Here is a 22,407-nt window from a genome sequence, read left to right on the forward strand (position 1 = left end):
TATGAACCTTATATTGACAATCTCAAAACATTACAACAGGAAAAGGCAAGGAGATGACTGCCCGATAGTTGTAACACCTCCATACACTATGCAATGTCCAATCACAGCCTGAAGTTGAATAATGGTCGAGTGGATAGAACAGCTTTGAAAACTAAACTGGATGATCCATATAATTTCCAGACATTTTCAGACTGTACACAGTCATCAGTCAGAACCATACACTGAATAATTAATGTTCAAACATGGCATTTGGTCCAGACATCTAACATGTGCTGTTGTCTTCTTTGTCTTAGCAATCACAAGGAACTGTCATAATTCTCAACTGTTGCAAGGAAATAATTTATTATATATCTTTTATTTGAATTGACAAAATGATTTTATCTTATCAGTGATAAAGACTATTGGTTTCCAAGTCCAGACCTCAAGTAACAGGTCATGTTTTGTTGATTTCTTTAATCATGCACAGGTGAGTTAATATGTTAATCTATTTTTGCTGGGTCAGAAATTATCCCACCTACAGTACTTTCATAGACAGAAATCCACAAAACACAACTTGTTGGTTAGTATTGATCCATCAAAAATAGTAAAAAAAAAACTACAGTACCTTAAATTGCTGCTTGATTGGAGATATAATGAATATAAAGTTGCACTACTGTGCAGCAATTTAGATGATTATTTTGTTCCTATTCTATAATTCCCACCCCCCCCCAAATTGCATGTGTAGTCAAAATAACCAGCAATCCCCATTGTATTAGCTAATAAATTATTTGTGAAAAGATTTTTGTGCTCTCCGGTAGTATTAATGGCTCTGAAATTTATTAATATTGCTCCATTTTAGAATTATTGTGTCAGATGCAGAGGGAGATGTTTACAGTACTTACCGCAACTTGTGTGTCCCAATCAAGTGAGTTATTAACAATAACATTAGGTAAATCTGGCCAGACCTGACATAAGAAAATTCAGAATGTAAAAAACATATAGACTTCATTAAGCATCTCATGCTGCCCGACAGATGTGAGATATACAGTATATTGAAAAACACTTATAAAACATGATAAGTATTCCAGTTCTCTATGTGATTGTGGCCCTAATGTGTTACGCCTTAAACAGTGATTAAGTGGAGACAGATAACGTGTGATAAAGCACCAACCAACCAACCAACCGACCGGCCCCTAACTGTCATTTTTCAGACACATCCTGTAGCATGGCAGTTAGGAAGCTGATTGGCTGGTACTTTATAACTGTATATCAGTCTCCACTTTATCACTTATTAAGGCTTAATGCATTTGGGACTGGGTTTTTCCTGCACACTGTCCTTTCCTGGGGACAATTACACTACTGCTACCCTTACGTATAATCAACATCACTAGCAGACAAAGCATGCTTATTGCTAGCTCTTTATGTTGTAATGTAATATTTTATGATGTACAAGGGTGTATACAGCATTGAATGTTATTGGGAGGTCACTGATTTACTATAATGTTTGCAATATGAACCTGCATGATATGCTAAAAAAATACTGATATATGACTAACTTATATTTATCCTGTAGGATCACTTTTTTTGCTTCTATTAAAATAAAATGGTTTTTTTTTGTGATCTCTGTGAATGTATTGTAGCCCCACAAACCTTTTTATCTAAGGATTATTAAAAGTTAAATTCCCACCAAGAGTGTCCACCCAAAACAGGCTCCTTTCTCTTTTCCGTTATATCTTTTCTTCAGTTACTGTACTGTACATGGTACATCTGCACTTTTGACTTAAATGTGTCCAACTCTACTTAATAATCACCATAAATGATTTTTGTTAGATGCTGCTCATCACTTTCAGATCATACATACCTTTCCCCATACAATGTCACTTTTATCATCCCATTTAATAAACACATCCTGATCCCTTCCTCTAGTAAATGGTAGATAAGGTTCTGTTTCATTTCCTGCAATTGCTGGATCCTAAGAAAATGTAAATAAATAAATTAGCTGATATATGAAACAGTGTCATCATTAATTAATTCCTTTTAAGTATTGATTTTATACAGTAACAGATGAAGCAATTCAAACATCATGCAATGCTAAGCACACATGAGCAGGTCATGTTGGCACATAGCAAAACAACCTGCTTCCCATTTGCTCACCGAGGATACAAGTTATGGTTTGTGATTGCGATTCAGCATTGGACTGTCAGGCTGGGATATTGCCTGTTGGCATTACTAAACAATTACTACACTTCTTATCTAATATACAAATGTTAGACCAACATCATACCAGCATGATGATAACTCGCATTCCATCTAATCTGATACTATCAAATATCTGAGGAAGTCTTGCAAAATCTTTGCCCAAAGTGAAGTCCATTTGTCTCTCCATGTAATCAATGTCAGCATACTGTACATCCTAAAAGGAGAAAAGGCATGCAGTACTTAAAGCACAGTATAAAGTTATTTGAATGATGTAAGGCTGATACAATGTGGGGGAAAACAACAACAAATTTTGCAACATACAGTACAGTCACATCCTGAATTTTTGGTAGCCTTCATGTAAAGTACATAAAATTAATTTATAAATAAACCACACATGCAATGAGAGATATTTTGGGCATAAGCAAAGTGGTTAGTTGCATAAGTTTTCTTTCTGACTTTGTTTTGGAATAAAAAAAAAACCCTTTTCTATTGTAAAATGATTTTTTCAGAAAACATAGTTTTGTCACCCCCATTATTAATTTTTGTGGCCTTCCTTGGTGTGAATAACAGCAGACACTTTTTTGTTATACTTAGAACACTTGTTGAGGGATCTTGCAACACTCCTCCACTTTTATATTCTTGGGTCATCGCTTGAGGGCTGCTTTCTACATACTGTATCATAGGTTTTTATTTAAGTGACTGAGAGGGCAATTGCAAAACTATGATTTTGTGTTCTTGCAACCATTTCAGGGTGGATTCAGGTGCTTTTCTTTGCATGCAGTTGCTATTATTTCTCCAAATGTGACAATTGTGTGCCTGGCCCATAACTTACATCTTTGAGTTAATCTTTGCCCCTCTTACAGGTACATTCTCTTCACTGTACATGGGGATAGTTTGCTTATGTGTCCTGTTCCTGACAAGTTTTAAACCCTTTCATGATTTTCTTGCTTTTCTATTATCTTTTAGTTTTACGGCTTTCAACTGACTACTCTTTTTTATAACCATTTTCTAAACTGTACAGTTTCATAACCTTCTGTCTCATTTGCGTTGCCAATTATTTGGTAATAGCTATGTTGATGGATGACAAAGGGAGTGTATATATGCGTAACTGATGAATATACAACTATATCTGAGATTACCCTATGGACAGACAATCACTTATTGTTATGATTTCATTTTTTCCCCACCTATTTTTAATTATAGATCACTGTGTAATAAATATAAAATTTTAACCCTTGGTAGTTTTACCTTATTGGAAGTAAAAAAAAACCTAATTGTGGGTATAAGATTTTAAAGGTTTATAATACAGTGTTTACTTTATCTACGTATCAGTGCACAATATATTTTATGTATCTTTATCCTCTATATGTTGACTCTTATGGTGGGTTACGTGACTGAAGAAACATTCAAAAAGATAAGCATCTGTCTATCCATCTATTATTACTATCAGCTAGTTATATAGCGCACACATTTTCAACAGCACTTTACAGAAAATATTTGGTCATTCACATCAGTCCTGGCCCCAGTGGAGCATACACTCTATATTCTCTACCACACACACACACACACACACACACACACACACACACACACACACGTTAATTTTGTTGGGAGCCAATTAACCTGCCACTATATATATATATATATATATTTATTTATTTTGGGGGATTCTGGGAGGAAACCAGAGTACTCGGAGGAAACCCACGCAAGCGTGAGGAGAACATACAAACTTCACACAGTTAGGGCAATGGTGGGAATCAAACCCATGACCTCAGTTCTGTGATGCAGTAATGCTAACCATTACACCATCCATACTGCTAATCTATCTATCTATCTATCTATCTATCTATCTATCTATCTATCTATCTATCTATCTATCTATAGAGAGGGAGATAGATAGATAGACAGACCAACAGTCTGAGCAATGGCACTCAATGGTCCATAAATCATTTAGCAATGTTACAGCCTTTATTTGCCCGTCGTCAGGTGAATAAACGTTGCTAAATTGGCTGTTGGAGTTTATTGTTACTGAATGATTTATGGACCAGTGCTGCTCCTCAGAATGTATACTATTTATTTCAGGCACTGTGGCAGTAGAAACTAATTGGTGTGCCAGCTAATCGTTTTGCACCTGGTTGATGCTTGTCTCTGCTTCATACTTGCCTACCCTCCAGCAAGCGGGCAGGATGAGGAGATATTAAATGGAAATTTTGGCTCTGTGGTGAGGGGATAAATTAAGAAAACTTGCATCATTTAGCCCCAACCCTCCCTGCAGACTCATAAATCATGGCATAGTGACAGACTGCCCGGTCCTGCCCCCTGGAGTGGCAAGCAACATCTCCTCTCCAGGCTTCTTCTGTAGAGTAGACTTGAAAAGTAGTTAACTAACTATGCTCTGCTTGGTTATTTACCTCTATTGTGTCACTGTTCACTGCACACGTAGTTTACAAGCTTATATTACAAATTGTCTTATATTAGTTTTTTGAGGTACTGTATTTTTGCATACAGTATTGATGTAAAATCTAATTGTATAGTAATGGAGAACTGTAATGACTTGTATCTTGGCATCATTCCATGCCCACTGATGCTCAGTTTCACGATTAACGTTATCAAGCATTTGTGGGTGGGGCATGATGTACATCATTGGAAGAATCCTGTAACAACATCTATACACCTTTAATTTCATGAATGTTGTGTGTGCAGGTGTTGTTTGTAGTATTTCAGTATATAAGCACACACCAGCAGATGACTCAAACTATGAGCCCAGTTACTTAACCAGTGGTGTTTGTTTATTGAAGTATAACAGGCAGAGCCGTACTCACTGTTCTATACACATTGGTTATTGGTTAAAGCTTTAAGCAAAGTGGGGTTCTATAAAGCTTGTAGGTAGTAGTACAGAGATGCTGGAACAGCTTTATATTAGCAGATAATCTTTGTCTCTCTGGAGCTAATTGGAGACTTGTGTCTCCATAATTTCACTTCTCACACAGTATGGATCTACAAGATGGCTGCAATTACATGGTGCAGCAGTACATCTGATTGGAAGGCAGACCTCCCTGGGTTCTAGTGCCCAGCATATATGCACAGTAGGGAGCCCACTGTTTTTTAACAATTAATATAATCTTGTCCCACAAATAAAATGAGGAGAGACTAATTTTCCAATCTCCTGTTAGCAGAATATGTTAATGACACAATCTTTCTAAGTACACATTTTTAACATTTGGAAGTATTTGCAGAAAAACCAAGTACCAAACTTTTACTCTTTTTAATTGACCCTTACTCTACATAGCAAATGTCTGATAAATATCTTGGTCTGGAAAGCCTACTCACACTGCCATGTAAAAAAGAGCTACTTTATGTGCTTGTGTGGTACTAGGAATGGTCATGCCACACATTTTTCCACCATCTTAATCAGTTTAATCTAGTGGGTGAATTCTGGGCATCTATATCCCATGGAAACGTATCTACGATCATCACTGAAACTTGTTGCTATGCAAATCTGGCATAACAAAAAAATCTAATCAACTTTTATTATTTTAATATGATTTGTTAATCCTTTCTATCCATGAATCTGAATAATGACTTACATATGGAATTTGTGCTGCCACCATATCATGATACACTTGTTCAATCTCACTATCATTCTTGTAGCCATAGCGACATAATTGGAATCCAAGGGACCAATAAGCTGGCATAACAGGGCGACCTATAAGCTGATGTGAAAAGAGAACCAATTAGATCATGATAGGGTTCAAGTGGTGCCACTATTGTGAATAATAACAATCTTACTTTAGTATACTGCTGGACAACATTCTCTGGTGTTGGACCCAGTACGACAAAAAAGTCTAAAATTCCACCTATTGTACGATATGTTAGAGCTGGGGTTGGCTGCAGTGTAACATCTGAAATGGAAAAGAACATCCATAAAAACAAAGTTTGTGAAAACTTTAGGACAATATCATATTTCCATATTGTGATTATTAACAATATTAAAGAGTACCTATACCTGGAGTTGATCTTTTTTTGCTAATGCATGTATATCCTTAAAACAGTGTACACACAGAGTTGCAGTTGTGATTGAGACCATGTGCTGGGCATTCCTGGGTGGTGACTGGTACTGTAGGTGGCTATTCAGCACACAAAAAGTCCCATCTATTTGGTGTGTCACTGAACTGCACATGTACACAGATGCTTACTTAAGCCATAGGGCTGGTGAAAGTTTTGATGGTGCGACCATTGGTGGCATCTAAGGAGGCACTTAGCAGTATTATAGAACCTATAGAAGCACAAAGTGGTCACCCCAGTCCTTGACCATTCAAATGCACGCTTGCTTTGTACACCAGGGGAAGGGCTGATGCTAGCTTTAGCATAAATTTGCAAATACAACAACTTCAAAGATGCTAAAGTGGACACAGAAAGATGAAACTTTGAATCAGCACCTTTGGGTGCTGGACCAATATTATTCATGATGTGGCTCCTATATATTAGGAACCAATAAAATCAGTTACATTTATTTTGGTTTAACTCACGTAATGACTGCCTCTTCTCAGTAAAGGCGGCAGGTAGACATTATAACTAGAGATTACCAGGCTCATTTCTAAGAGAACCAAGCCCACCCAAACTTACCCAATTTGAGTGGATTCGAGTCAGCACTTGGATCCCCCCACCTGCCTAGGATCCAAAATCTAGGCAAAACATAATTTTCCTGGTGTTGGATCTCATGGGTTTTGGATTCAGGTGCCAATTTCAAAGTCTCATTCAAACCATGGGCTGACCCCTGATTGACTGAGACATTTGTTCTAATGACTTTCAGCCAATGGACCCCTGCATTCTTCTCCACCCAGAGGCTACTGCTGAGCTGCAGACACACAAGCCAAGCATGGCAGACACTGAGAGAGCACTGTGTACACTGCAGTGCCTGGTCCATCATCATCCTCATAGATACCACTGGGGGCATTTACCATTGAGGTAACCCTCCAGCCTGCTGTCAGAATAAGTGCACTATTACTTCTAGAATACAGAATGTATCTCTACCTATAATGTATTCGACCTGCACTGCATCCAAACCACACTGTATCTGACATGCACTGTCTCCAACAAGCACTGTAACTTGCACTGTACATGACTCACAATTTATCTGACCCACACTGTATACAACCAGCACTATATCCGACCTGCACTGTATCCAACCTGAACTGTAACCTGCACTGTATCTGACCCACACTGTAATCTGCACTATATCCAACCTACACTGTATCCACCATGCAGTGCAACTTGCACCGTATCCAACCCACGCTGTATCCAACCCACACTGTAGCTAACCTGCTCTTTTGTTTTTTTCCTATTATAACTTGAAATGTGAACTCACTGTGAAAGCAGAAACTGCATTAAAAGGGAGGTATTTTAAATGTATATGAACAAATCATTCAGGGCCAGATTAAGCCTTGGGGGGTGGGGGCACTTAAGACAAGGGGGCTCCAGGGAAGAAAGGGGGGTGTATATTAGATTGTGCATACATAGCAACATGACTCATTCCAGGAGGGATAAAATGCTCTGCTACTGGACTTCCCTCTTAATATATGATTGGCGTCACCTGCGTTGAACTATTTAATTGATAAGAAAGGTATTTCAATACAGAGAGGGGGAGATGCTGGAATTCCTGAGTAACTTAAAGCTCTCTCCCTCCTCATATCTCTCCATTGGTAGGTCATGAAATCTGATACCACTGTGTATCTGCCTGTGCTGCATACTGCCTTTATACATTCTGGCGGTCTGACTCTGCTGCTGCACAAGAGGGAGATCTAGCAATAATGCAGGTAGGGGTCCAGAGCCACCACGGGTGGGGGAGGGGGTGTGTGGAGGTGCCACGGATGGGGTCTGGAGGTACTGCGAGTGGGGGAGGGGTGGGTAATGCTTCTTCTGCTTCTCCTCCTGGATGCAGCTAAGCTGCTGTCCTCCCTTTGGCAGTGGCTCTCCTGGAGACTCGCACAGCAGCCAGTCACTATTGTTAGTGCCGCTGTCCCAATACATGGAAGAAGATGCACTCAATAAACTACAGCTCCCAGCAGGCCTTAGTACCAGAATGCTTTGGCATTAAGGGCAGCTGGGAGGTGTAGTTTATTTAGTGCGTCTACTTCCCTGTAATGCTGTGCGTTGGAACACCGGCACTAACAATAGTGACTGGCTGGCAGAACTGACTGACTGGCTGAATCGATTTAAATGGTGAGAGTGTTGTGCAGTGTCAGTGACACTGCACACCCACTGCACTGCACAGCACTGTCACCTTTTACATTGATTCAGCATCCAGACATTACCCTCCACGATATCACCCACTCTATCTGTTACATTAGCCATCTCGGGGCTTCAGGCCAGCATGCCAGGTGCTGTGTTGCGGAGTCAGGGCCTTTGGGGATCTAAGCGCGGCTGTGGTGGGGAGGCACTTCTGTGACATCACGCGCAGAGAGTGCTCAGAGAGTATGCGGCGCAGGGATGGCTATGAAAGCCTTCCGCTGCACCACTTTCATACACATCTATGCCGGTGTCCGCAGCAGCTTTTGTTCCACCTGCACCGCATCTAGGGAGTGGGGATTGTTGATGCCGGAGGGGGCAGGCGGACTGGCAGCAGGACAAAGTGGGTCATTCAGACCCGTTCGCATGCTGCTTTTTTTCATAGCGGTGCGAACGGGTTGGTTCTGCGCAAGCGCGGCGGCCGCAATGCACAGGCGTGTCATTGCCCAGCGACGGCCGTCACTGGGCAACAACAAGAAGAATGAAGAAAGCGATCGCCGCCGCGATCGCAAGAAGATTGACAGGAGGAAGACGTTCCGCGGCGTCAACTGACCATTTTCTGGGAGTGGTGCGGCGAACGCAGGCGTGTCCAGGTGTTTGCAGGGCGGGTGTTCGATGTCAATTCCAGGACCTGACAGGCTGACGAAATCGCAGCGGGTAAGTAACTCCAGAGCTACTCAGAAACTGCACAAAATGTTTTTTTGCATAGCTCGACTGCACAAGGATTCGCAGCCTTGCTATGCAGAAAAACCCTCCCTCATAGGCGGCGTCTAGTTGATCGCACGGGCAGCAAAAAGTTGCTACATGTGATCAACTCGGAATGACCCCCATGGGATGCTGCAGTAAAAGGATTTTTTGTTTTTCCTATCTACAGCGCAGAGACTTGCTGCAGATGCAGTGGCATACCCTCCAGCTGTACCTTTTTGGCAGGTACAGTACATTTTTTTATGGTCAGTACTGATTTTTGGCTCTCCAAACTTCCATTGAAAGTATAGGAAAAGGGGCGTGGCCACACGACTGTACCCGTGGCCACGCCCCCTTTTCACATTTGTAGCTATTTTATTTTTTATGTGTAAATTGTTGGAGGGTATGTTGCTGCAGATGCAGTGGGACTATTTCAGGGTGTGGACGTGAAGCTGCAGCAACATCAGCCCCATTGTTAATCCTGCTCTGTGAACACACAGCAGCCAAAGGGCAGAACCTCCCATTGGATGTAACCTGTGTGGGAGGGCAATTCTCGCCCAATCAGCAGTGGGCTGGGTGTGATAGACCTGCTGCTAACCCAATGAGAGCTCCTAGCCACGCCCAGCATTATCCAAACAGTCACAAAGTGACAGATCTAGGCAATTTTATAGGAGATTGACTATAATCCAAAATGATTTCTGGCCAAAAGATGTTCAGAACATATAGAATAAGGATAACATTTTATGTATTGACCAAAATTTTTTTTACCATAGATTGTAATTATATTACCAGGTGTATCTGTAAGTGACATTTAACTTACCCATAGCATTGCTGTTAAGCAGGAAAACTCCATGAGCATTGCCATCATCTTCAAGTCCCATGTAAAAGGGGTGCAATCCATATGCATTTTCTTTGTACTGTAAAGGGATGCATCAAATGATCAATCAAAATCAAATGTACAATTTGCTAAACCGACACGTGTAAATCTGCAGAACATCCTAATATCATTAACATGAGATTTGTACCAAATTACTTTTATCCTCTTGTCCTTCCATTGTCAGACAGGGGTGTCAAGGACCATCCAGGAAACCTAATGTGGCTTTTTTTTTTAAGATAAAACATAATAATAACTACAAACATACCCACTTACTGTACATTGCCAGATGTGATTTGCATATGTGTTTGGCTAAAGGAAGATATTTGTCACATATGCAGAAAGAACATCTTAGTAAATGCTTTTAAATACCTCTAAGTACATGTCATAACCATATGAACAAGACACGTGAAATGCTTTTACTCTATTTACTAGTGTTTTTTAAATCAAAACAGTATTACCAATGGGTTGGACGTCTTAGAATTGTAGCTCACTTTGGAATCGTTTTGTAAATTATTTTCCAGTACTGTACTAAAAACCATCTGACAAACATGATATTTAGTATATATATTCCATTTGAAGCTACTTCATATATTTAGCTAAATGCTGTAAGCTATATAAAAGTGCTAAGTTTATGGAAGAGAACAGTAATTATTAAAAATTAACAGTTATTAAAAAATATATATATTATTCAAATTATTTGTTACATGATTGGAAAGCATTTATTTTGATTTGTAGATTCATAAATAGAAGTTATGCATCTATCCTGGTCTTCTCAGCACCCCTATGAAAAAACATGTAGTAAGACATACGGGCACTAGCACATATCTATAGTGGGTGCAGTTGTGTGGGGTCCAGAGTGGGCCCATACGACACACCCTACACTTAGTTTTTAAATACGTATCCTCTGGAGTCCTGCGTCAGTAGAAGGAGCGCTGCAGAAACCATCTAGAAAATAGCGCGGTGGACATTTTCCCACCGTTTTGCACTGGAAAAGTGTCTGCTGTACATATACTCACTAGACTCTGGGACTAGTGACCCTAGTGCCCAGAGTCTATTGCTCTGCTGGCTAGAGAAGAGGAAGCTGAGGTGGGGGCTGCAGACGGGCCTCCTCTCTTGATATGCCCCTGCATAGGGGCCTATTCATTAAGCGTAACGAATCTGATACATATGTGGAAACACAACAATCATTATTGAGGTCCCGATGTGGCCAGCCTCTATTCAACAAACTCTGACAACTCATAATGAATAAGCCCCACATTCTTAATCTTTACACAAAGCTTTAATTTAATACCATCAATACCGTAACTCATTTTTGTTAAATATTTTATCTCATGACCTAGCACATTTTTATGTGTGTGAAATACAGTATGTGTTTATACTATGCAAAAGAACTGTAAAAGTTAAATATTGAGAAATACAAACTATGAACAGTAAAAGTAAATATGATAGCTAGACACAGGTTTTCTCTAAATAAGGAAAATTAGAAATACTAGGTGTAGAAAGGAAATATCCTTCTATTACTCAGTCATGTGGTGACGGACACTGTTTTGTGCTTACTCTGACTGTGATGTGATATGGGTTTATGAAAGAATTTCATACTGGCTTTCAATGAAGGCTGCAGATAGGATGTAATGAAGTCCGAGTTTGGCATCAAAGTGGGATGCCGTTCGACCTCAGACTTTTTAAAGGGGCTATCATGTACAAGAAATGGTTTCGCTTTGTACATGTTTGCCCCTTTAAAAAGCATTTGAATTTGTCCAGCATCCCGCACGACCACTGAACTAGAGATGGCTACTGACTCTCTGTCAACACAGTGACTTGAATAATCAGGAAGTATAAATGATTTGAGTCACTCACTGTTTAGTGAGTTGAGACAGCTGCAGCAGTAGCCTTTCTCAGCCAGAGGGAGGAACTCAGTGTGTTGTTGTGATTGACCAGCGGCAATAACAGGAGACACCCAGTAGGAGGGGGGAGAGAGCAGTCATGACTCACCAGTCAGTGAGTGCTGCACTGCTGCTGTGCCTGAGTCATTCATCCTGATTCCTGAGTCTACTTGTGAGTTGAGACAGTTGTACACTGTGTAGACTCAGTGACTCAGTGGATGGATCTGATTCATGCAGCATAAGCCTGCAGGAGGTGGAGCCCCTGTGGTAAAGGGCTCTCAGCTCAGTGCTCACTGTTCCTGCTCAATGTGATTGTGACTGAATGATATGTGATTCATGGCTGTTAAGCTTTCTCTCCTCAGCCAGAAGCATACCCTCCAACATTTTACACATAAAAAAATTGGTACAAATTAGGACAGGGGGTGCGGTCATGGGTAAAGGGGGCGTAGCCACGCCATTTTCCTATACTGTCAATAGAAGTTTAAAGAGCCAAAAATCGGTACAGACCATAAAAAAGGTAATGTACCTGCTAAAAAGGTACAGTTGGAGGGTATGCAGAAGTAATGTGCATATTCAGTAACTAGTATGCAATAATTGGTTATTAATAATATATCAACATAACACTGAATCTATGTTAATATATTAACATTTAGTTCATAAGCAGCTGCCTCCCCCAGATGCACTGCACAATCACTGCAGCTGAATAACTAGCTGATACAACTCCCAGAGGACTGAGTCACTCCCTGTCTCCCTCCATGAATCACCAGCTCTGGTCTGCCAGCACTGAGTTTCTGTCAACTCACTGAATCATGTGCAGTCTCTGCAATACATTCCAATACAAATGAGTCATGACTCATGTGCCAAGACACTGACTCAAGACACTCCACTAAACTGAGTCATGTCTCAACTCAGTTCTGTGAATCACTTTGCCCATGACTACACCAAACTAGGACTTCATTACTTCCCAGCCTACATGTCTAACAATGTTATACAGGTAAATGACATGAAATTTCAGCACATGGCATATTCTGCAATCACAGAAAAATCAGAAATACTGTAATGTCTTCCAATGACATCTTCAATGCTGTCAACTGGGATGTTTACCATGTGGAGGTGATCTATTGATTGTCAACCTAGACATTGTCGATCTTTAAACCCTATTTAGCAAACATAATGTATTTCAGCTGAAGAAAAGAAGATTTTTTTTTCTCTTCTGGCTGTTTTTTAGAAGAGAAAACTGCAGTGAAGTTAACGATTTCACATATTTGTCTCTTCTCTTAAGAGCTGTATCTATCCACTGCTTCAGTCATCTTCCCAACAGCCCACGGTATGGAGTGATCAGTTGTGCTATTTATGAAGAAGATAAACTTTACTTTTCTCCAAACTTTTCTCATAAAGTTAACACAACTATTTATGCAGGCTGACAAAAATCATATGAATTTTAAAAATGGAAAAATAATGTTGAGTGGGATATATACACACTATATGGAAAAAAGTATTTGGCTACACCTGTTAATTACTGAATTTAGATGATTCAATCAGACCCATTGCCACAGTTGTATAAAATCAAGCACCTAGCCATGTAGTCTCTATTTGCAAACATTTGTGATATAAAATGGGTCGTTCTGAAGAGCTCAGTAACTTCAAGCGTGGTACTGTGATAGGATGCCACCTTTGCAATAACACAATTTGGGAAATTTCATCCCTGCTGGACATTCCATGGTCAACTGTAAATGGTATTATCAGATAGTGTAAATGTTTAGGAACAACAGCAACTCAGCCACAAAACAGAATATCACAGAGCAGGGTCAATTACTGCTATGGTGCATGGTGCATAAAAGTTGCCAATGCTCTGCTGATTCCATAACTGAAGACTACAGAACATCCACTGCCATTAATGTAAGCACAAAAACTGTGCAGTGGGAGCTTAATGCAATGGGTTTCCATGGCCGAGCAGCAGCATGCAAGCCTCAAATCACTAAGTCCAATGCCAAGCGTCGGATGGAGTGGTGTAAAGCACATCAACATTGGACTGTAGAGCAGTGGAAATGTAGTCTGTGGAGTGATGACAGTCAGATGGATGAGTCTTGGTTTGGTGAATGTTGGGAGAACGTTACCTGCCTGACGGGGATTGGGCTAGGCTCCTTGTCTCCAGTGAATTGCAATCTTAATGTTTCAGCATACCAAGACATTTTGGACAATGCTATGTTTCCAACTTTGTGGCAACAGTTTAGGGAAGGCCCCCTTCTATTCCCACATGACTGTGCCCCAATGCACAAATCATGGACATGGTTTCATAAGTTCAGTGTGCAAGAACAAAGCCCTGACCTCAACCCCATTGAGCACCTTTGGAATGGACTGGAATGGAGATTACAAGCCAGGCCTACTCATCCAACATCAGTGCTTGGCTTGACCTCATAAATATTCTACAGAACGAATGGGCACAATTTCCAACAGAAACACTCTAAAATCTTGTGGAACACCTTCCAAGAAGTGTAAAAGCTGTTATAGCTGCAAAAAGGGGGAGGGAGCAACTCCATATTAAAGTATATGTATTTGAATACAATGTCATTATAGTTCCTGTTGGTGTATACAGATTTAGCCATGCTCATCTTACTGCAATGCGGCATGCTGCATGGTGTGACAGGCTGTGACTATTTGTAGCTGGCAATGAATGGAGTGATCGCTGGCTGCAAATAGTTGTACCCCTGCATGCCATACAGCATGGCTACATCTGCGAGCGAGGTTACTTATGATGTTATGAATATATTAAACTTGCTACTAAACTCCCTGAGTGGCGCTATCTCTCTTTGGACTTATATTCTTAGAAGGCACAGGGGTAAGCTACACTATTTAGTTGAGTGCTAGACTATCGTCTGTATGCAGGGCTGTTTCTAGACAATTTGGCTCCAGTGCGAGATTTAAAAATGTGTGCCCCCCCCGCCATTGACATTCAAAAATGTGCCCACCCATAGATATAAAAAACACAATATAAATATGTATATACAGTATATCCTTCCTCCCCCACACAAACCACAGTCTGTGTATCCCTCTCTCCTTCCTTCCCCACACCCCACAGTCTGTCTCTCCTCAATGACTCAATGTTGCATTCTCAAGTCCCCAAACCTCATCCTAAAGCCCTGTATTCCCTCAATAAGCCACTCTTACCCTGACGAGAGACTCACCTGCGCTGCACTCCCCAGTACCCAAACCCGAACACCGGGATCACGGACCACAATGCTGAGAGTCATTGGTGGGGCGGTAAGTTCAGTTTTTATTGGTTTCATTATATATTGTCACTGTTTTGCACTATTTGTTGTCTGAGGAAGGGGATATGTCACCTTTAATTAAGCGCACCGTGCAAGGTTTTTACACTAGTTGACCAGTCTCTGAGTGCTGCCTGTTTGATGGATTATATACTATGGTGGGCAGAAACCCATTAGAAGGGCACAGAGCAAATCCTCATGGTAACCAGAGTGCAGGGGCCACAAATTGATATACTGTATATATATATATATATATATATATATATAGTTTTTTAACAATAAAAACAGTTCATAAACTAAAACAAGAGGCTGGATAGAAGGTTATGCACAGATGGTTATGCATGTGTCCAAGGAGAAGTGATTTTGTTAATAATGCAACATTGTATCCAGCCTGTGCAGAATGTGGCTGCTTTTGTTACATCTAAAATTCTAGCAATTTTCACTTGTCTGCTGGTGATACTGTTTATTTTATTTTAGATTTTTTGGGGGTATTTTTTTAAAGTCACTATACAGTGTGAAATAGAGATCAAAATCTGCTTCTCATCTATAGGAGTTTATTCATAAAGCAGTGAAGAGAGTGGAGAAGCACAGGGCCGTCTTTTTATATGGGCTCAATAGGCTCTTGACAAAGGGCACCAGGAGTATAAGGGTCCTAGGATGATAGCTAAGGGTCCCCTCTTTCCAGGGGCACCAGATTTTTGAAAATCGGCCCTGGGGAACTGGAGATATCCGACTTGAAAGCAGTGATCCCCATCCAAGCCTTTTAATTGTTCTTCCCAGCCAGATATCTCGGGTTCTGTCTAACTTAGATTTTTTCTGAGGGTATAATCCAAAATCTGGGACTCTCCCCTTTTGGTAGACACTAGCAGCTTGTCTCTACTATGCCCAGAACCAGAGAAATCAGCCTTCAAGCAGCGGGTCCCTGCTCCAGCTCCACACGCCTAATATGCAGTTTTAGGTTTTTCGTTGGCTCCTGAACTCTGATCCCCAAGTCCCCAGAACCTTCTGAAAGGTGGGACTCTCTAGGTTTTTTATCCCCTTCAAAGCTAAGAAATATATTTTCAGGAACTGGAGATATCTGCAGTCAAGCAAGCTGCCCTCCCACCGGAAAATGATAAATATTAAGCCCACTCCACTATCCACCACTCCCCTACGTATAAAACACACCCTACCACCATGGGCTTCTTCATTCAGCCCAATGTTCCCTTCAACAGTTTGTCACCATCTGTGCAGTAAAGGAGTAATTATCAGAAATTACTGCTCCAGGTCCTACATGCTGAGCGGAAGATAGAACATCCCGTACCGCCCACGAGACATCAAAGCTGCCGCTGATAGCACTCCCCACCCCTACCACTGGAGAATGGGTAGGGGGCTCAGTTCATTGCTGTGCCCAGGGGCCTACACTGCTGTTAAGATGGCCCTGGAGAAGCATGCCAGTGCCATGTCTCTCTATTCTAATAAATGCATGTTATTTTAATAAATGCCTCTGCACTCCCTCTTTGTGTTTCTAATTCTACTATAGCAATATACAGGTGGATAGCTAGAGCATTAATAGCAGTGTCCTAGTTAATGTTATGCCCCATAATAGTGCCCAAGTTAATATTATGCCTTATAGTAGTGCCCTAGCACTAAATGTGTATGCCATAGTAGTGTCCTAGCTAGTGTTATGCCCCATAGAAGTGCCCTAGTTAATCTGTTGATTTCATTTTTCATCTTATTTGCTATGACAACTCTTCAAGTGCTACATTCCTATTGGCATCTCTTAAATCTTCCATGACATGTCTGCAGTGCTTTGAGAAAATTTCAGTTAACAGTAAGTGTAGAGACAGGGGAGAAGGGTGAAGAGGCCCAGCCAGCTCCTATCTTCCTAATGCAGGTTATTTCACTTTGAGTAGGTACAGGGCCATCTTTTCTATTGGGTTTAATGGGCAATTGCCCAAGGGCCCAGGGACTGATAGCTGAGGGTCCCCTCTTTCCAAGACTACCAAAAAATGATTTAAATCAGCCCTGGTGAACCAGAGATATTAAACTTCAAAGCAGCATTCCTTGTCCAATCCTGTTATTTTTTCTTCAAGGCCAGATGTCTCTGGTTCTGTATGAATTAAAAATAATATGAGGAAATCACCTAAAAGCTGTGACTCTCCCCTTTTGGTGGACACTGGCAGCTTGTCTCTACCATGCCCAGAACCAGCAATATCAGCCTCCCAACAGCTGTCACTGCTCCATCTCCATATTTATGAGATGCAGTTTTTTATATTTGTCTGAGAATTTGCTCCGGCTCTTGAAATCAGATCCCCCATACCCTGGTACCGCCAGAAAGATGGGAGTCTCTAGGTTTTTTTGCCCATTTGAAATCTAAGAATTCCACCCCCAGGAACCAGAGAAACTTGTTGTCAAGAAAGCTGCCCTTCCAGGTTTACTGATTTGCTCAACTGTGCCTGTGTGAGTGAAATTGGAGTGCAGGAGATGGATCAGTGTTAAGCTTTACTGAAGGACAGAGACCACAAACCAATATAATAATAATAGTAGTAATAATAATAATAATAATAATAATAATAATATAGCACTTTTCTCCTGATATAACGCAAAGTGCTTTGCAATTGTCTTTACATTTCAAAATACAATACAATCTTAACAGTAGATATTATTGAAATGCTTGATTAAATAGGGTAGTCTTTAGTCTATTTTTGAAGGATTCTAGAGTGAAGGCTTCTCACAGTGTGTGGGGAAGATGGATCCATAGAGTCAGAGCCACAAAGTTGAAAGCTCGACTCCCAGATGAATTCAAGGGAGATTCTAGGTACTGTTAATAATCCATCATGTACAGATCATCGTAATTGAGTGGGACAGTAAGGAATCAGAAGCTGCTTCAAGTATCTTGGGCCCTGGTCATGTAGGTCTTTGAAAGTGAGTAAGCCAAGTTTGAAAACTCGACAATTTACATGAAGCCAGTGAAAATAGATTAAAGAATTGGTGTTATGTAGCCAGAACGTGGCTGGTTGGTTAATAGTCTGGCAGCTTAATTTAGTACCATCTGCAAGCAGTGCAATTCTTTTGCTGGGAGACCAAGGTAGAGGGCATTGTAGTAGTCTATGCATGATGATACAAATGGATGTATGCAGTGCTTAAAGTGGTCCTAGAGAGGTGGTGGAACTCACCCCCCTCCCTACGGTGCCCATGTAATAAAGGTAGTGCGTGGAAATTTTGAAGTCGGGGTATGGAAAAGTGAAGGGTGCAATTATGTGCGCGCCGAAGGCGCGCGCACTCCTGACAAGGGGACGTGGCCACGCAAAAGGGGGCGTGCCCTTCAGTGTAGTTTACCACACCATATACCCCTTATACACATTATGCACTACAATAGTAGGACCCCTTTCACATTATACCTCACAGTATGAGCCGAAATTCACATTTATACCACACAGTATGAGCCACATTCATATTACACCACACAGTATGAGCCAAATTCACATTACACCACACAGTATGAGCCAAATTCACATTACACCACACAGTATGAGCCGAAATTCACATTACACCACACAGTATGAGCCGAAATTCACATTATAGCACACGGTATGAGCCGAAATTCACATTACACCACACAGTATGAGCCGAAATTCACATTATAGCACACGGTATGAGCCGAAATTCACATTATAGCACACAGTATGAGCCGAAATTCACATTATAGAGTGACAGAGTGACAGGGGAGAGTGACAGCAGGGACATGGAAAGTGACAGCAGGGACATGGAAAGTGACAGCAAGGGAATACAGTAGGGACTAGGGAGAGAGAAAGGCAGCAGGTTAGATTACCTGTTTAGCAGCGGCGGTGGTCTGCGGTGCTGTGGATGAGTAGGCTGTGGTAGGCGTGACGTGGAGGAGGCTGTGGGCCTCGGAGATAGTGTTGAGGAGGAGGCTGTGGGTGCGCAGAGGTCTGAGGGCGGGGCGGCAGAAGAGGCTGAGGGCGGCTGCAGTGGATCTGGAACCAGACTGGCTTTATTATCCCTGCCGCCGCATCGAGCTCCTGTGACCACAGCGCTAATATTTCAAAACTGCTGCGGACCGGCAGCCAATCAGCGACAGATTTGAACTAGTAGCACCGCGGTCACAGGAGCTCGATGCAGCAGCAGGGATAATAAAGCCGGCCTGGTCCCAGATCCGCTGCAGCTGGGAGTCTGGAACCTTGGCTTCCAGTGCGGCGGCGATGGTAGGGGCGGAGCGACGGAGGGCGGACCGGGAACGCAGCTTCTTTGTCGGCCCATACAGTAATGCCCCCAGCAGTAGCACCCCTTATACAATGCCCACAGTAGTAGTGCCCCTTATGCAATGCCCCCAACAGTAGTGACCCTTATGAAGTGCCCCCTTTACAATGCCCTCATTAGCTGTGCACCCCATCAGTAATGCCCTTAATGGTAATGCCCCTGTGTAGTATTGCCCCTAGTTGTCTAGCCCCTGTAGTTTAGCCCCAGTAGTCATGCCCATACTGGTAATGCCCCTGCAGTTATGACCCCAGCAATTTACTACCCCCCCCCCTTTAGTTTAGCCTCTGAGTGGTAATGCCCCCAGTAGTTTTGCCCTCATGTAGTTTGCCCCATGTAGTTTATCCCCCAGTGGTAATGCCCCCTGCAGTTGTGCCCCCAGTTGTTTAGCCCCTGTAGTTTAGCCCCCATGTAGTTTGCCAAAGTTAGTAATGTCCCCAGTAGTTTGCCCCCTTGTAGTTATACCCCCAGTAGTTTAGCTCCCGTAATTATGCCCCCTTGTAGTTTAGCCCCCAGTAGTAATGCTGCCAGTAGTTTGCCCCTTTGTAGCTTGCCCCCTTGTAGTAATGCCCCCAGTAGTTTGCCCCTTGTAGTTTGCCCCAGCAGTAAAGCCCCCCAGTAGTTTGCCCCCAGTACTAAAGCCCCCCAGTAGTTTGCCCCTCTGTAGTTTGCCCCAGTAGTAAAGCCCCCCAGTAGTTTGCCCCTCTGTAATTTGCCCCAGTACTAAAGCCCCCCAGTAGTTTGCCCCAGTAGTAAAGCCCCCCAGTAGTTTGCCCCCAGTAGTAAAGCCCCCCAGTAGTTTGCCCCTCTGTAGTTTGCCCCAGTAGTAAAGCCCCCCAGTAGTAAAAGCCCCCCAGTTACTAGCCCCCAGTAGAAACGCTGCTAGTGGTACACATATAGGAGGGAGGGGGAGGGAGCACCATACTTACCAAGCCCCGCTCCCGCCGCAGTTCTCTCTCGCCGCCCGCTCCTCGGCACTATGGGAGAGACGTCATGACATCTCTCCAATAGCGCGCACTGACAGAGCCGGAAGCAGGAGCTCAGTACTGAGCTCCTGCCTCCGGCTGCCGCTGCGGAGAGGGAGACGGGCGCCCGCTGGTAACGCGATCTCAGCGGGCGCCCGGCATCTCCCTGCAGTGCCGCCCGGGACATCGGGTTAGGTGAGCCGGGGGAGGCGGAACTGCGTTCCGTCTCCTGGTGGAACTGACGGAACGCAGTTCCGCCCCGTTCCGGCTCACTTTAACCCCTGGATGTATGACTTTAGGCAGGTCTTCTGAGGGAATTAAGTGATTAATTCTAGCTTTGTTCCTCAGATGAAAGAATGAGGATTTGATTGTGGCTGACATCTGATGTTTAAGTGTCAGGCCACTATCCAGAATAAAACAAAAGATTCCACACGTCTTCAGTGTTTTGCAGTTCTAAATCCCCAAGTGTATGTCCTGTCAGTTGGCTATGCGGCAGTCTTGTCCTGTGACCTATCACTTGTTTCAGAAGGGTTCAGTCTAAGCCAACTGGCACTCATCCACTCCTGGAGCTGGTTTAGGCAGCCATTTAGGGTTGTTATTGGGTTATCAATACCTGGAGCAAAAGACATGTACAGTTGTGTATCATCTGCATAGCAGCAGTAGACCAGGCCATGACGTCTGATTATTTCACCCAGTGGTGGCATGTTTACTGCAAAAAGCATGGGAGATAGTATAGAACCCTGTGTGACATCATATGGACTGTGCCTTTCAGACCACAGAAATTCTTCAGAGGCTTAATTAGAATCCCATAGTCCATGGTGTCAAATGCTGTAGAGAGATCTAGAAGGATTAAGATTGAACAGCCACCTCTGTCTTTTTGCCAATAGTAGATGACTAAGCACATATACCAGGGCTGTTTTGGTGCTATGTCTTCTCCTGAATCATGACTGGAATGGAACATAAATGTCATGGGTTGACAGGCGGGTTTCTAGTTGAGTAACAATCACTTTCTCAATGACCTTTCCTAGAAAATGAAGGTTTGATACTGGTCTGTAGTTGGTCATGCAGTCGGGATATAAATTAGTTTTTTAAAATTAGGTCTAACAATTGCTTCCTTTAGTGGTTCAGGAAAAATGCCTGTCTGCAAAGAGCATTGAACTATTTTTGCAAATACAGACCAGTATACCAATTACATTCATACACCGCATTTGAAGCTTGGTTAAGGCTGATTTCAGATCACAGGCAGTGGAAAGAAACATTTGTGCAATTTAAGCAATGTGTTTAGATGCTGGCCTGTAGTTGGTCATGTAGTCAGGGTCTAAATTAGATTTTTTAGGAAAATTGTCTGACTATTGCTTCCTTTAGTGGTTCAGGAAAAATGCCTGCCTGCAAAGAGCATTGAACTATTTTTGCAAATACAGGGTCAATTATTTCCATACACCCTAATAGAAGCTTGGTTGAGGCAGGGTCCAGATCACAGGTGGAGGGGCATAACATTCAGGTAATTTCAGTAATGTTTTGTACTTCCACTTGGTCAATGCTGTTCCATGAAGACAGGTGGCTTACATTGGCATGCTTGGGGAATTGGTACTCCTTTGATGTCACTGTGGGGATTCCAGCCCGTATGGTGGATACTTTACCTGCAATGAATTTTGCAAACTCATTGCATCTTGACTGGGAGAGGGTTTCATCAGGCTGTAGGCATGCTGGCTTACATAGCATCTCCACTGTAAAATCTGAGCTGGCCTATTTTTTGCCGCTATGATCTCATTTGAAAGGAACTCTATTTTCTTGCTGGTGATTGTTGATTGATATTTTCCAATGTTTTTAATTAGATTTAATGTATCCTCTACCAGGTTTGTCCTCCTCCGTTGTCTTTCAAGTCTATGATCCCTTTTCTTAAGATCACAAATACTATTGTCAAACCAAGGTGCTTGACGGTGTGGTTTGCAGGATCATATATGCACAGGGGAGATAGTATCCATTGCAGCTGTCACATCCCTGTT

The 22,407-nt window shown here is 42.2% G+C and overlaps 1 protein-coding gene across 1 annotated transcript in view; it reads right to left on the reverse strand.

The window, feature by feature from the left end:
• LOC134909378 (maltase-glucoamylase-like) overlaps positions 1-22,407 on the reverse strand; it is a 395,541-nt gene that overhangs the window by 139,720 nt on the left and 233,414 nt on the right. The window contains exons 51-56 of the mRNA XM_063916182.1: positions 9,971-10,067; positions 5,968-6,080; positions 5,766-5,891; positions 2,264-2,392; positions 1,841-1,951; positions 882-944 (exon numbers count right to left, since the gene is read on the reverse strand). Coding sequence (XP_063772252.1) covers positions 882-944; positions 1,841-1,951; positions 2,264-2,392; positions 5,766-5,891; positions 5,968-6,080; positions 9,971-10,067 — 639 coding nt within the window. The remainder of the gene's footprint in view (positions 1-881; positions 945-1,840; positions 1,952-2,263; positions 2,393-5,765; positions 5,892-5,967; positions 6,081-9,970; positions 10,068-22,407) is intronic.

Source organism: Pseudophryne corroboree, chromosome 4 (assembly GCF_028390025.1).
Source record: "Pseudophryne corroboree isolate aPseCor3 chromosome 4, aPseCor3.hap2, whole genome shotgun sequence".
Lineage (NCBI taxonomy): Eukaryota > Metazoa > Chordata > Amphibia > Anura > Myobatrachidae > Pseudophryne > Pseudophryne corroboree.